At 35.1% G+C, this 17,389-nt stretch overlaps 1 protein-coding gene across 5 annotated transcripts in view; it reads left to right on the top strand.

The window, feature by feature from the left end:
• LOC130047785 (protein sidekick-1-like) overlaps positions 1-17,389 on the top strand; it is a 47,336-nt gene that overhangs the window by 15,853 nt on the left and 14,094 nt on the right. For 3 of the 5 annotated variants that reach the window (XM_056143238.1, XM_056143239.1, XM_056143236.1), the window contains 7 exons: positions 1,268-1,449; positions 5,393-5,507; positions 5,899-6,096; positions 7,936-8,031; positions 9,051-9,223; positions 9,624-9,750; positions 11,254-11,268. In XM_056143238.1, coding sequence (XP_055999213.1) covers positions 1,268-1,449; positions 5,393-5,507; positions 5,899-6,096; positions 7,936-8,031; positions 9,051-9,223; positions 9,624-9,750; positions 11,254-11,268 — 906 coding nt within the window. The remainder of the gene's footprint in view (positions 1-1,267; positions 1,450-5,392; positions 5,508-5,898; positions 6,097-7,935; positions 8,032-9,050; positions 9,224-9,623; positions 9,751-11,253; positions 11,269-17,389) is intronic. The other 2 variants (XM_056143240.1, XM_056143237.1) reach the window with 1 other exon arrangement.

The raw sequence follows: 17,389 nt of genomic DNA, 5'->3' as shown, positions 1-17,389 counted from the left end.
TTGGGCCCTAGGGGCGGGGCAATAACTGCCTAAAATTGAACAATTGAAAAATCTTCTCAAGAACTGCACACATGTAAGAAAACCTAAATGCATAGTGATGTAGAACAGGAAGATCTCTACCAAAATTGTAAATTTCATGATCCCTGGGTTAGGGGTTCTGACCCCAGGGCAGGGCCAAACTTGTTATATAGTGTTAATGTGTAAAACACTTAAATACCATCTTCTTTAGTGCTATTGATACAAAATTGAAAGTAGATATTTAGAAAGAACAGGTAGTCCTTTACCAAAATTGTAAATTTGATGATCCCAAGGGTAGGGGTTTTGGTATCAGAGTGGGGCCAAAATGGTCAGTTACTACAATGTAAATGTGTGAACAATAGACATTTTTAACTTCTTGACAACTATCATTCCAATTGTTATCAAATTTGGTATGAAACATATTTTGAACAAGGGGAACATAAATTGTAAATTTCAGGATTCCTGCAACCCTGGGGCCTTCGGGGTGGGGCAAAAACTGCCTAAAATTGACCAATTTTCAAAAATCTTCTTCTCAAGAACCACACACTTGTAAGAAAAACTAAATGCATAGTGATGTAGAGCAGGAAGGCCTCTACCAACATTGTAAATTTCATGATACCTGGGATAGGGGTTCTGACCCCAGGGCAGGGCCAAACTTGGAATATAGTGCTAAATGGATAGAGCAGGTAGATCTAGTTTTTTTACCAAAATTGCAAATTTGATTTTCTCCAGAGTAAGGGTTTTAACCCCAGGGTGGGGCCAAACTTAGTATATAGTATGTATTTTTAAGTTTGCTGATACTGTATAAAATCTAAATGCATACTTAGGAATAGCAGAAAAGGATGTACAAAAAATGGTGAATTTCATAACCCAGGGTTATGACTTTAGGATTAGTCATATCTTTTGATGTTTTAATGTAAATACGTATTATTTAAAGCCTCTCATCAGTGTATGCACTTTTGAGGGTAGTGAAGTTTTAAGAACTCATCTTGTGTTGCTGAACATTAGAATTTAGCTTAGGTATTCAGAACAGGAAATTTTTTGTAGATTTCAGAGCCTATGGAAGTAGTGATAGTTTTTCACTAGTATTCAGGTGACCGATAAGGCCTGTGGGCCTCTTGTCATGATTTAGGAGTATACAGATAATTCAAGATAAAGCGGGACCCTTGTAGCCAATAGAAGATCAAAAGGCATTCATTATCAAATAGAATTAGATTAAGTTCATTCTTGTGAATTAAATGTATTGTAGCCCCTGAAGCCCCACCCCTCCATTTAGTGGCCACAAGTAACTTCAGCAGTAGAATCCATCTCTCCTGGGACCCGCCACCCCTCAACAAGCACCATGGTAACCTGGAGGGGTACAGAATTCAGTACACATCAGAGAGAGATGGGATCAATAGTGTCATTACACTGGAGGATCCAAAGAAAACCGTAAGTGAAACGTTTACTACAGTGAGAAGGTCGTGAAGAGGAAGACGGACCATGTGTTGTGCCAGGTCAAACAGGGTTGGCAAAAAAGTGGTCAATGTGAGTATTGACCGGGCCAGTGGTCAATACTGGTTAAAACCGGTCAATAGTGGTTAATACTGGTCGATTGAAAATTATTTGGTCATTATAGTCTGTGTTATTTATTTTAAATGTTTAAGTGACCATTATGGTAAATACTGTAATTCATAACATGCACTATCAGTTTATAATATACTTATAAGTCATAATATTAAATAATGTACAAAATGAATGTTGAATTGGGGATGATGTAAAAGTTTCTGTTCAAATTCCTTAGTTTAACAAGAACTACCTATAAGTATTGTTTCATTAATCTTCATTTTAACTGTTGAATAAACATTTGAGGGGGTGGGTTGGTGATGTTTTCATAACAATAACAGGCACACTGGTCAACTCTGGTCCCAGCCTATGCTTATTAACATCTGTCAACTCTGCTTCCTTTGCTCAGGTAATGCCCAGCTACCTTTTATTCTTAATCTGTCCAGGTACATGTATTAAGAGGTCTGTCTCCAATCGTCAAGCTATATGCTATAGAACTGTGACCCTCTGGTAGGTACTGAAGATATTTCGGTCAGTTTCAGCAAACCAAATATATTAAACTTATGAAACTACATTTGATTATCTAATGAAAAATATTAATCAACAATTGATCCTTATAATGAAAACACTTACTTTATCTTTGCAAGAAATGTACAAAAATAGGAAAATGGACAGTTTAAATCACAATTGACCATTATTGACCACTTGGGGAGTATTGACCAGGATGGTTAAAACCACTGGTTAAAACTGGGCACGGTTTTAATGGCCCAACCCTGAGGTCAAATCTTGCTCAGTGGAGTTCAGAATAATAGAACGTTCAGAACTATCAGATAAATATTGGACTTATTAATCTATGATGATGTAGAGGTATATGTATTTATATATCAATAAAATATATTTATGTGTACAATTAATATGAAGAGCATTAAGGTGTATGACACTTTTCAGAATTTTAAAATCAGAACTTATCAAACTTCGGAACAGCATCAAAGTCTGTCATATATTCACTCTTTCTTTTTTGGGAGTTGAACTATGTTCAATCTCCCTGGGTCATCACGCACTTTTCTGCGCAGTAATTTGTATTGATTTGTATAGTGGTCGTCAGTGGGGGTTCTGTGTCAGCTGATTTACTCCTAGGTAAATCAACATAAACTTTTATAAACATCCGCCATTAAATAATCCATGTAACTTTTCTGAATTAATCTAATTTTGATAATTGATATGTAAATAAATGCAATGATATTGTATTCAAATCAATTTGAATACAAGATTTCGATCAAATTGATACTGATAGACATAGAAAAATAAAAGATAAGGTTGAAAATTGTCGTTTGTAGCGCAGCGTCACCTATAAACATTGATAAGGAAACGAACGACAACTGCACACAAGCCCTATTGACACCGTGGCGCGAAATGTCGAATATGGTGCGAAACCTCAGAAAATTTACAAGAAATAACTCTACAACATTGTGTATGTGTATATATTTGGTTTTTTTTTTAATGTGATATAAAAAATGCTTACATGTTACATGTAGATTGAATTAAAACACGTCATTCCCAGTCAACAACTTTCGATTGGGATCGGAATACGAAATAAAATTTCTTATATCCGGTGGCAAAGTGAAACTGCTTCATGCTTCAAGTTACTGAATTACGTAGTAATTGCACATTACACATTAGAGAACTGTTCCTTTTAATAAAGAAAGTCACAAAATAGATACAAAATGAGTGTACCTTATTCATTACTGTTAACGAGCTTTCGTCGACTATAATCTCGAAATGGCGTGTTTCACTGCGCTTGATGACGGTAAGGTCCACATTTTCTACGTGAGTAGTGTGATATTTGTTTACGAATTTTTTGCGCATACATGGTATGTCTCGGCTAGGAATAATGGAAACTTTCTCACCTATGTATGTAAAGACATATTAATCTCTATTTTTAAAAATGTAGAACACTTTTATCAAATGACAATGTTTGAAAACGCTTAGAGCCCCGATGTCAGAATTTCCTTTTCCAAGACATCAATATGTCAAATTCATTATCCTTTTTTAATAGTATGTACCATATTTTGTACCAGTTATCCATTTTGAATCCCCTATTACAATGGGATTTTGCTGCACTCTGTAATGTTTGAGTGGATGTCATGAGTGTGTGTCAAACAGAAATTTTAAGAGCATGGGATAAGGTGCTGCCATGTATTACTTCACTATCAAAGTTTAACCCAGTTGCCACAATGTTGAATTTATGCTGCAAAAAGGATTGGAAATTGCTCTGGTCAAAACACATTGTTTATTTGTCTACAGATGAAAGAGACATGAGGATTCTCCCTCACAAACTGAAAAAAAAATAGTTATGGATCTTGTACATGTATAGTTTATTAATCACTATAGATTTCCAGCATCACAAGTCTGATTCCACTATATGCTTTCCATACTGTCAGGTTCATTCACCCCCTGTTTGAGCCACAGTATAATATCCCAAATACCTTGGCAACAAATAACATTATTTGACTAGTGTTTCATTTTTAGCGGAGTTGCGATGTTATGATCTGATGAAGTGCCTTTGGGCGGGCAGGCGGGCACGCATTAACATTTCATTTCCGCACCATAGCTCTTGAGCAAATTATAGGATCTCATTCAAACTTAGATGGATTGTCACCCTCAGTAAGATGAGGAAGCCTATCGATTCTGGGGTCACTAGGTCAAAGGTCAAGGTCACTGGCTATAAATAGACTGAAATTTGGAGAAAATTTTGTTTTCCGCACCATAGCTCTTGAACGAATTATAGGATCTCAATCAAACTTAGATCGATTAAGTAAGACAAGAAGCCTATCGATTCCGGGGTCACAAGGTCAAAGTCACAGTGGCTATAAATAGACTGAAATTTGGAGAAAATTTTGTTTTCTGCACTATAATTTTTTAACAAATTATAGCATCTCAATTAAACTTAGATGGATTATCGCCCTTGATGAGACAAAGAAGCCTATTGATTTTGGTCAAGGGTTAAAGGTCAAGGTCACAAAGGATTTAAGTCGGCTGAAATTTATGTACGCAAAATTTTGCTCCCTGCTTGATAATTCTTGAAAACTTTTCTGCCGGTTCCCTCTATGCCCATTCCTTGCGCAACTTGGCTTGTGTATTTCCGATGCCCGACAATTTTTAATTTTTTTGCATTTCATTTATTTTGAGTTATTATACAATTATTTACCATTCCATTGATCCTCTACAGGACTGTAGTATACTCAGGTGACAGTTTAGCATATTGGACTACCTTTTCAAGTAATGAATCCTTAGAATTAGCTATAACTAGGATTAATCTTGAATGTATATATACAGGGGAAAAACTTCTTCATAACTGCAAGGCATTGATAACCATATTGATTTGAAAGTTTGGGCCATAATATGTGGTCACATTTTTCATGAGAATATAAAGGGGTGAAATTCTAGAAAACAACAACACGACTTCAGTTACTCGAGGAGCGTTGTGGCCCATGGGCCTTCCATTATCCATGTTTGCTGTTATAACGCTTTGAAAAACAACAACAGTTGATTTGTATCTAAAATCATGATAATATTCAGTCATTTATCCCCCTACCCTTCCAGTACTATCTTTTCTAACTGAATTTCCACAATGTTCAACTCCCACGAGTACTTTAAGTACTTTGATTTTTCTTGTCAGCAAAATCTGTTATGGATGAATCAGGTTAAATAAAAGAAGAATGAACATTAAATAAGTTGCAGATGGTGTACACCTGTGGTTAAACAGATTGAGTTAAGATAAACATGTAGATGGAATGTGTATAAAATTTAATGATTTTGCCTTTTACAGAAAATTACCCTCTTTGGCTTACAACCATTTGAGGCATATGAGGTGTCTGTGTTAGCGTTTAACAATATCGGCGAGGGACCTGCCGTGAAAAAACTTATCCGTACAGCAGAAGGAAGTAAGAATTATTTTTAGAAAATGTCATAGTAACTGTTTCTGGAAAATCAGAGATCATTGAGCATATTATTTTTGGTCGTTTTAATCTCTTTTTTGCTGGTTGTTGGCAACTTTCACATTGAATGTGACCTTTGAACCATATTAGATACAGTCTTTCACTCAAGTAAAGGTAAATTAAGGTTTCATGTCAAGTCAAGGTCTTCCTTGAAGGTCAGATATATAAATAGGCCACCACAGGAATTCGGCACTGATTGAGGCATACATGTGTGTTTTATAAACTCCCTAATTTGTAAAAAAAAAAACAAAAAAAAAAACAACAAGCATCTCAAAAACACCAACAAAGATGGAACTATGTATTGGTAGACTATTGATTTACCTTGAGTTTCTGTTAGTTCCAGGAAAACCGTTGATGATCCACACCAACACACAGCCCATGTCCACATCATTTGTTGTCAAGTGGCTGGCTCCAGGCCAAGTTAATGGACATATTATGAGTTACGAACTCCGCTGGCAACACAACAATATCACCAAGACCAAAGTGATCTCCAAATATCTGAATAATCCCATGCTGGAGCAAGTCACCAACTTAAGTAAGTTCTAGGACGGATGATTAAATAAGGAAAATCTTTTATGGGCTCTCCTTATTTTTCAGTGCGTGATTTTTGTTTTGCTTTGTGAGTTTATTATGAATAGTTTGAACGAATAATCCTTGGATGTTGGTATTTCTTAAGTGTCTTTTGGATGGAGCTAAGAGTAACTTTAATATTGTCAGTCTCTGAGTTTTCGTTATCTCCTGCAGAAGAAATCCTTCTCTGCTTGATAGATACTACCTCTGCTTTGACCTCTGCTGGAACAGATGACAATGATGACCTCCCTTATTGTTGTCTATTGTTTGTCATTGGGTTTACCAGTTCTTGTGTTCTTTAAGGAGTAAGCTGAGTAGCTCAGTAGGTTAGCATGCCGAATGCTGAACTGTAGGTCACAGATTCGAGTCCAGCAGGAGTTTTAAATTTTTTTTCAGATTACCTTCTACTAAAACTGTACTTTTTGACAAAATAGAGTAAATTTGAAAACTTTCAACTTCAAAATATTGTACATATCCGCCATTTTTCATCTACATCAAATTTCTCTGATGTAGCATACATCCTTAACACCTTTGTGGCCATTGTAATATTGAAACACTGTACTACAGGTACCTGGTCCACAGGTAGACAGGATTGAACTTTTTTTGAACACTACTCAAGATACACTCAAGTTTTGGAGAGAGTTAAATAAATCCAAATTTCACACTTTTTTTACATGGAAAAACAGCTCCCGTCAAAGAAAAACAGGCTATTAACACCTGACACAATCCTCAATTTATAAACAACACTGTAAATAACTGAATTCCACAAAGTAACAGGAGAGTCCTACTCACACCTCCTCGCACACCCACACCTCGCACACCCACACCTCCTCACTCACCCACACCTCACACACCCACACCTCGCTCACCCACATTTCCTCACACACCCACACCTCCTCACTCACCCACACCTCCTCACACACCCACACCTCCTCACACACCCACACCTCCTCACACACCCACACCTCCTCGCTCACCCACACTTCCTCGCACATCCACACCTCCTCGCACACCCACACCTTGCACACCCACACCTCCTCACACACCCACACCTCCTCGCACACCCACACACCTCGCACACCCACACCTCCTCGCTCACCCACACCTCCTCGCACACCCACACCTCCTCGCACACCCACACCTCCTCGCACACCCACACCTCCTCGTTCACCCACACCTCCTCACACACCCACACCTCTTCACACACCCACACCTCCTCACTCACCCACACCTTCTCACACACCCACACCTCCTCACACACCCACACCTCCTCACTCACCCACACCTCCTCACACACCCACACCTTGCTCACCCACACCTCGCTCACCCACACTTCCTCGCACACCCACACCTCCTCGCACACCCATACCTTGTACACCCACACCTTGCACACCCACACCTCCTCGCTCACCCACACCTCCTCACACACCCACACCTCCTTGCTCACCCACACCTCGCACACCCACATCTCCTCTCACACCCACACCTCCTTGCACACCCACACCTCCTCGCACACCCACACCTCCTCACTCACCCACACCTCCTCGCACACCCACACCTCCTCGCACACCCACACTCACACCTCACACACCCACACCTCGCTCACCCACTCCTCCTCGCTCAACAAGCATGATCTTTGAACCTCGCTTAAAAAGAAAATGATAAAAATACTTTTATGAAGGAACCAGTTGAATTGAGGCATTATTATCTTACGTATATAAATCTTTTCCTTTGTATAGTTTTACCTATCTTGATGATTTACTTGAACACTTTGATGTATGTTTGAATTTTCTCCTTTCAACAGAGCCATTTACCCAGTACCGAGTACAAGTAAGGGCAATAACTGGTGGAGGGAAGGGAGAGTTCAGTGATGTATACCCAGTCTACACTGATGTTGCTGGTAAGTCTAGGTGGTGTGTATTACGGGGGTATGAAAACAAATTGGAAGCATGGGGTCGGGGTCATTTTCATAATTGACAGTTGTTTTGTTAAGTTTTATAAGTCATTGCTTTTGTTGAGAAATAAAACATTGAAACAGCGAAGGTTAATTACCGATGAACATAAGTTACGTATGTACATGTATTAAGGGATCCTGTATGTCATGTACCTGTGTATGTTGTCAAAGTGAAGATTTTATTTATAAAGTAAATATCACTGTAACAGTTGAAAATCATCCAACCAGGCTCGTAACAATGCTTATGGAAGATTTCGAGGAAAAGAAAAAAAATTACATTTTGATGTATTTTGATATTTTCTCCTTTTTGTAATGTGTATAAGAAATTAAATTTCATCTGAACTTCCCTGACCTAATTTTTCTTCATCACTTTATAAAAGAGGGCAATGGTTTTAAGGAAAGTTTACCAGAATTTTTCAGTCACCTGAGGTACAATTGTCCATTGTGTTTTACCTTTGATCATCTTTTTCTGAAAATACAATCATGCCTTTTTTTATTTATCATATATCAAATTTGGTATGGAACATCTCTGGAAGAAGGAGAACTAAAATTGTGAATTTTGAATCAGCTGCACCCATGGAGTGTGGGAGTTGGGGTCAAAAGAAATGCAATATTGAAAGATCAGGGATGTTTAACAAACAAACTGTATTTATAGTCATGTTGGTTAAGGATGCCACTAGAAACACACACACACACAGGATGAAAATCATCCTGTAGACAGTAGTCATGATGATCAAATTGTGCTTTTCCCTGCGGCTGAGCCAGTGGGTTCAGGCTGTAGCCCAAATTGGTATATAGTGAAAATGCATTTAATGTTCAAAAATCTCTTCCTTGCTTCTCTGTATGTGGAATGAATACTTGATGCATGGTTTTAAGTTTTCCTCCATTACAAACTTCAGATATTATAATGGATGATTTTTATCATTTTCTTCAGTACATGTCTAAACAATTTGTTCTATTATTAGGCCCAAGTTCACCAGAAGTGACCAACTTGACGGTTTTGGGATCTCGCAGTATTTATATATCCTGGGAGCCACCTAAACAGTTCTACCGGACCATTGACCACTACTACATCCAGATTATAGATACCTCTACAAACCACCAACAGAGGAGAGCGCTGGAAAATAATGAGAGGGAGGTCTGTACAGTTTAACATGTGTCTCTTATTCCTACCTGTAGGTGTGGATACTACGTGAATAGTTAACTTGTACCTCTTATTCCTACCAGTAGGTGATTAGTTAACTTGTACCTCTTATTCCTACCAGTAGGTGATTAGTTAACTTGTACCTCTTATTCCTACCGGTAGGTGATTAGTTAACTTGTACCACTTATTCCTACCAGTAGGTGATTAGTTAACTTGTACCTCTTATTCCTACCAGTAGGTGATTAGTTAACTTGTACCTCTTATTCCTACCAGTAGGTGATTAGTTAACTTTGGTGTTGAGTCATTAGAACTATTGTAAAATGAGGTACAGTCTGTTCTGCACAATATGTACCAAGCACAATTTCATAATCAACAAATAATGAATATTTTGTAGACCATAGTCACCGGTTTACCCACCAACACTGAGTTCACTCTAAAAATAGCCGGCGTGACCAAAAGTCTACATTCCAACATGCACTACATAGGAGAGTTCTCTAAACCCTGGACGTTCAGTCTCTCAGGTGAGGACAGATTTATATCTGGCATATTCATACATACTCGGCATAAACCTGTACCTGAATATTTAGTATCCCAAACTCTTCTCCATGTATGTCCAAATTATTGCTCTCATAACATGACCACCATCATGATCAGTGGATTGGCACAGAATGCAGATCATGCCTAATTTTCTATATTAAAAACTTCAGTAAAAGAGAAATTGAGGCGGTACAGTGGTTTAATGATTACCTCATATCAGAATGTTTATCTAAGAATAAATTTCATTTTTGAAATTAATGAGGGTATGAACTGCGACATTTTATGTCAGTATGCTTCTTGAAGTGTGTTAGGGGTTCATGAAAAGTATGCTGGCGTGAAGCATTGCTGTTCATATACATTCTTATGTATTTTCAAAATTAAAATTTATTTTTTATATTTACATTTTGCTTTTTGTTGGCATATTGCCAGCTGTGAATATAGTCATGCTGTATTTATCAAAATTCATACACGCCTTGTTCACATTCATGAGGAAATGGCTATCATTACAATTTGTAGAGATATGGAAGGCGAAAACGTTGGAAATGGAAAATTTTAGACAAGAATTTGATTGTAAAGTACCATATTAGTTTACAACAGGTTACAATTAACTGTACAGCAGTTTGTGTAAAATTTAATCTACACCAAGTTACATTATAACCAACAACACACTTTGCTATTAAATTCATCCCTTCTAATTTGATTTTTATGCCCCCAAGATCGAAGGTTGGGCATATTGTTTTTGTCCTGTCTGTCATTCTGTCTGGAATTGGCCATTATCGGGGGCATTTGTGTTTCACAAACACTTCTTGTTAACTTGTTAAGAAATATACTTTTGATTATGTTTTTAGTATAAATTTTGTACAAAATTATCAGGAGTTTCTGACACCACAATGTCTGTCGTAGCAATGACATCACAATGTCTGTCGTTACTGACATCACAATGTCTGTCGTAGCAAATTATGTTTAGTATTGAAAGTTTGTTGCGCAGGAAATCATAATGCATGTTACAAATGAAATTGAGAGATCTTTTATCAAAAGTCAAACATGGAATATCTAATACTTCTAACAGTAATTATACAATTATCTGATGAAATTAGTTAATCAGAATACATTGATTGTTAATTAGGTGCATCAAGAGTTTAATGTCCAAAATCCAAGACATAACTTACTTTTTTGACTTCAAATTCATTAGGGAATACATGTATATTTATATAGTATATCACTGTATATTTTTAAAATTTCCAAAACAAGTCAATCATCTTTTGCTTTCCAGCACATTGTTACTTATAATTCATGTTAACGGGGTCATTGCCAACTGTTTGTCATACATCTCTAGGTCATCAGCTACTACTCTAATTAATCATTCCATTCAAATGGTGTCCTTCTTAAAAGAACGTGTGTTAATCCATTCTTCTTTGATGATATTTACATTGCTAAAACTTTCTGTCGTCTTATCATAAAGATCATTGTGTTTTCTGTGACTGTAGAGTTGTCAGAAGATGGTGAGAACAATATTTTCATTCATTTGAAAGCTTACTCTTTTTTTTGCATGATATAAATTGAAATAACAGTGACTGGGATTTTTTTCTTATGTTCGTTTGTAACCATTCTGTTCTTATGTCCGTACATGTACTGTACATGTTGACATAAGGATGTGAGTAGCGTAGATACACTTAAAACACAGGATATATGTAGTTATACTATTAGTACACTTGTGTGTTTGACATGTATTCTAGTGAAGCATTTTAGGTTTGGGAATAGTATGGAAAAGTTTTATTTATGTAACCACTTTTTTTTTACAGTTTTAAACAAAGGGCTATGAATTTGAAATAATACTGAAAGCTTTCAATCGTGCAATTACACTCAATAAAGACACACTTAAGACACACTTTATTCAGGTTTTGCAAATAGTTTTGTCGCATCCATCCCCTCTTTTGTCTTTAACAAAGTATCTTTAAAGTCTGTGTCTCATGTCAGATGTTACATTTGATGAGGTTAAGATGTACATATGTTACATTTGATGTGGTTAAGATGTACGTATGTTACATTGGATGAGGTTAAGATGTACATATGTTACATTGGATGAGGTTAAGATGTACATATGTTACATTTGATGTGGTTAAGATGTACGTATGTTACATTTGATGAGGTTAAGATGTACAGGTGTTGCATTTCATGAGGTTAAGATGTATTTTAAGTTACTTACAAGGCTAACGTATAAAACTGATTCAGTGTTTAATGTTCACATTCCCTTACTTCATTGTGACCTTGGTAGAAATTCACCTTACTTCATTGTGACCTTGGTAGAAATTCACCTTACTTCATTGTGACCTTGGTAGAAATTCAGCCCATCTGGTTAGTTCAGTCATCCCATTTGAGTATTTCTCATGACCAACCCTGTATAAATTACAGTACACCAAACACAGTCCTATACATGATAATACACCAATCCTGTATAAATCACAGTACACCAAACACAGTCCTATACATGATATTATCACGCCTCAGACAAAATTGTTGAAATCTAATTGGTCAGATCTTGGTCACATGACGCCGTGAAAAAAACCGTATCATGCGAGTAAAATCCGCATTGGGCGAGTAATTTTATTTATCGTCGGGTTCGACTTGCAGCCGTGTCAAAAGGAAAGACATTTGACTAAGTTATATGATATAGACCCCCCACATATCCAGTTAGAGGTCTTCGACGTGATAAATTCGTTACACAGTTTTTTTTTTGTTTTTTGTTTTAAATATATATATATTTTATTTCCCAGAACCTATTCTATAACAATAATGATAGTAATAATAAAGTACACTATAGGGCAGCTGTCAGGGATGGGGCCCTGGCTAAGCTCCCTCAAAATTTAACAAGACATTTCCTACTGTGCCACGCAGGGCACATTCTATAAATTCTATTTTATAATGTACAAGCTTAAGTATATTTATCTGTCTAGCGTATTATACTGTATATTTAAAAAATTATTATGTGTATCAATTATGATATTTGTTTGGACAAACAAAACAAAATATTATACATTTTTTTTTAAAGAAAAAAGAACATCACTATAGATGAAATGATTTAAGATTTGATTCATAAAAATAATGTTATATAAATAGACTGAAGAGTTAATATACCGCTCATGCTGCCTTAAAGGTCCAAAAACGCCAACTTAAAGAGTCCATAGATGACCCTTAGGCAGCCTAGCTGGGAGACAGGTTACTCCCGGAAGTAGCGGTTTATTAAATACATTTATAATATTGATTTCAATCACACAAAAAAATAAACCTTGTTACTATGAATAAGTTCATAGTGTGTATTATAAAAATATACAATGTGATGACAGTATGTACACATATACATACACACATATACACACACATATACATACATGTCACAAAACATTACCTAGTTTTTCTATAACATCCATATTTAGATTACATTTACAGTATTTCAAAATTTTATACCAAAATAAAACTTTTTGTTTGATATGGTTCTGAATATTGTATTCCTGTTCATCCACATTTTCTAGTCTACAGAACATCTTATATTTATATATTTTGAGAGCAACAAAAGATATGATATTGTTTAACAATTGTACCTTTCTGTTATTTTCATGATGAAATCCAATCAATATATCTTTCCATCTGATGTTAACTTTTGTGGTGAGACTTACAATTTTCCAAATGTTTTGTACATTTTTACATTTGAAAATCAGGTGTTCAATATTTTCAGTCATATCACATAAAAAACAATTTCCATTTTGCTCTTTCTTCCACTTGCTCAGCATTTGCTTGCAGCAAAGTGTATTATTTAATAGTTTATAATTAAATTCTGCAATATTTTTGTCTAATGAAAATTTGATTTTTTGAATATATATCTGTTTCCAATCTTCTTGGTTTATTTCATATTCAGTTTGGAATTTTTTTTGATACAGGGGATATATAAATTTACTTTTTAATAAAATTTCATAAAAGATTTTACATTTTATATTTTCTAAAATATGATACTCGTTTTTATGAAATAAGAATGTTCTTTTATTTTTTATGTTAACAAACTTTGCCAGATTTTTTAGTTTTTCAATTAGATTTTTGAAGACTGATTTAACAACCTTATATTCACATATATAGTTAGCTTTACAACTTAATGTACTTTTTATATCATTGATTGTTTTGAATTCATTCTCTATAAATAGGTCTTTCACGTATTTTATCCCGCTTTTCACCCAATTCGTGAAGAATATCGGTCTTCCCATGTACGTAAAATATCTGTTATACCATATGGGCTCTTGGAGTATTTCTGATATGTTCATTGTACTTAACGGTTTTAATTTTTTGCATTTATTAAAGTATATGAATACTTCTTTGTAAAACATTGGCAGATTGCCAAATGTATTAAAATCTCTAATATCTATAGAATTCATTTTAATGACATATTCAATATCTGTATTTTGACTTCTGAGTATGTTTTCTATATGCTTTTTAATAGTATTTTGATTATCATTTTTGATAAGTCTTGATACCCATGCAGCTTTAAGTGCTTGAAATTTAAGGATTATATCAATAACACCTATTCCTCCTTCATTTACTGGACCTATTATGGTTTTTCTTTTTATTCTGTCTTTTTTACTCCAAAGAAAGTTAAAAATGCTTTTGTTTATTCGTTTTAAAATATCAGTTCCTGGAATTGGTAATACAGATGCTATGTAAATAAATTTGCTAGTACCTAAAGTATTTATGATTTCGTTCTTTCCAAAGATTGTTAATTTTCTTTTTTTCCATGTTTCAAAGAGTTTTTCCATGTTTTCACATTTATCTATCCAGTTTTTGCGGTAACATTCTTTCTTATTATTTCCTAAGTATATTCCTAAACATTTTAAACACTCAGTGTTTACTTTTATACCAAACATTTCATTTGTTGTGTCTTTTAAAGTACCAGTTAATATGCATTCTGTTTTATTAATATTCACTTTAGATCCTGCATTTTTACAGAATATTTTCAATTCTTTCAAAGCTTCTTTCATTGAATTAATATTTTTTAAAAATAAAGTGAGATCATCTGCATGGTGAGCATGTTTTATTTCCTCATCAAAGTGAGAGGTTTTTATTCCAAATATTTGTTTATTCTGTTTTAGTTTCAGAACCAGGATTTCAGCTACAAATAGGTATAATATCGCAGAAATTGGACATCCCTGTCGTATCCCTCGTTTCATGTTGCAGGTTTTAGATATCCAACCATTATTAGCTCTTCTGAGCCAAAGGCTCAAAGAGCTAATGCTATGGTCATTTGTGCGGTGTGCGTAAACTTTTTAGAAAAAGGGCTATAACTCAAGAACCCCTTGGCCAATTTCTTTCAAATTTGGTACAGGGTATCATTGGCCCAAGGGCTTTCATACATACTAAATAAAGGGATGTGACCCTTTAACAAGGGGAGATAATCAGGAAAATACAAACAAAAGTAGTGGTTGCTAAAAAATCTTCTTCTCAAGAACCACAGGGCAGATTATCACCAAACTTACACATAAGGATGAGGATATGTTGTAGATTAAAAATTGTTCAAGGCATTACCCTGGGGCAAAGGGCGTGGTCTCAAGGTCACTTCAAAGTTGACCTAAATTTAATTTTTTTTTAAATTCCTTAAATCTTAGATATTTTAGCCATTATAAGGACTAGGATCATCAAATTTTGACAGTTGATGCATCTTAGGACCTTGTGTCAAGTTGTCTCAAAAGTAGGTCACGGTGACCTACTTTTTGAATTTTGCAGGTATTTATTTTAAAATTAATTTTGATGCATATCTTGGACACTTTGAAGCCTATGATCATCAAAACTTGTCAGTTGGTGGATCATGGGACCTTGAAATGCGTCAACTGAAAAATAGGTCACCGTGACCTACTTTCTGAATTTTATGGCTTATCATTTATAGATATATTTTAAGTTGTTATTTCAAATACCGAGAGGTTTAGAATCATCAAATCTTGTAAGTTGATGCATCTTGAGGCCTTGAAACATATTTATAAAAAAGTAGGTCACAGTGACCTACTTTTTGAATTTTGCAGATATTCAAATTTCACATTTTCAATTTTAGATGCATATTCTGGGCACTGTAAAACCTAGTATCATCAAACTTTGTCAGTTGATGCGTCTTCGTCTTCGGTTTGTGTCAACCAAAAGTAGGTCACCGTGACCTACTTTTGGTATTTGACAGCTAAATTACTATATTTCAGACACTATTTGACCTACAATCATCAAACTTTGACAGTTGATGCATCTTGAGTCAACGGAGTGTGTCGACCAAAAAGTAGGTCACTTTGACCTACTTTTGGAATTTGACGGCTATATTTATATATTCAGATACTATTTGACCTACAGTCATCAAACTTTGTCAGTTGATGGGTCTTGCATGTTCGAAGGGTTTCGACCAAAAAGTAGGTCAACTTGACCTACTTTTGGAATTGGACACCTATATTTATATATTTCAGATACTATTTGACCTACAGTCATCAAACTTTGTCAGTTGATGCGTCTTGCATGTTCAAAGGGTGTTGACCAAAAAGTAGGTCACCTTGACCTACTTTTGGAATTGGACGGCTATATTTATATAATTCAGATACTATTTGACCTACAGTCATCAAACGTTGTCAGTTGTTGGGTCTTGCATGTTTGAAGGGTGTTGACGTAAAAGTAGGTCACCTTGACCTACTTTTGGAATTTGACGGCTATATTTATATATTTCAGAGACTATTTGACCTACAGTCATCAAACTTTGTCAGTTGATGGGTCTTGCATGTTCGGAGTTCGATGACCAAAAAGTAGGTCACCATGACCTACGATTGGAATTTGACAGCTATATTTCAATATTCAGATACTAATTGGCTTAAAATCATAAAACTTTGTCAGTTGATATTTCTTGGGTTCTCAAAATGTGTAAACCAAAAAGTAGGTCACATTGACCTACTTTTTTTGAATTCTTAGGATTTAACTAAAGATTTAGAATACTAAGAGGCTAAGAATAGAAATGGTGGGGTTGTACAATTTATCAGAAGAGCGATTCTAGGCCCTTGGGCCTCTTGTTTTTTAACCTAAATATTGGGTTTGTATACAATATTTTAATCCATTTTAGAAAATTTTCTTTAAATTTGAATTTTGTTAATGTTTTGAACATGAAATTCCATTCGACAGAGTCAAAAGCTTTTTCAAAATCTACAAATAGCAAAATTCCTTCATCAGCTGATTCTTCGCAGTATTCTAAAATGTCTAGAATTAGTCTAGCATTCTCTCCAATATATCGACCTTTGATATATGCGGACTGGTTTTTATTTATCAGATTATCTAACACCTTTTGAAGTCTTTTTGCAAATATAAATGCTATAATTTTATAATCAGTGTTTGTTAAACTTATTGGTCTATAGTTTTTCAAATCTTTTGTATCTCCTTTTTTAAAGATTAGAGAAATTACAGCTAATCTCTGTACATAGCTTAGTTGATTATTTTTGTAGATATGTTTTAGTGTGTCATAGAATAAATCTTTGATATACTTCCAGAAGCACTGGTAAAATTCATTTGTTAAGCCATCTAAACCAGGAGATTTATTTAGTTTTAAATTATTAACAGCTTCTGTGCATT

This window comes from Ostrea edulis, chromosome 7 (assembly GCF_947568905.1).
Source record: "Ostrea edulis chromosome 7, xbOstEdul1.1, whole genome shotgun sequence".
In the NCBI taxonomy this organism is placed as follows: Eukaryota; Metazoa; Mollusca; class Bivalvia; order Ostreida; family Ostreidae; genus Ostrea; species Ostrea edulis.
This window is presented reverse-complemented; position numbering and strand designations above follow the sequence as displayed.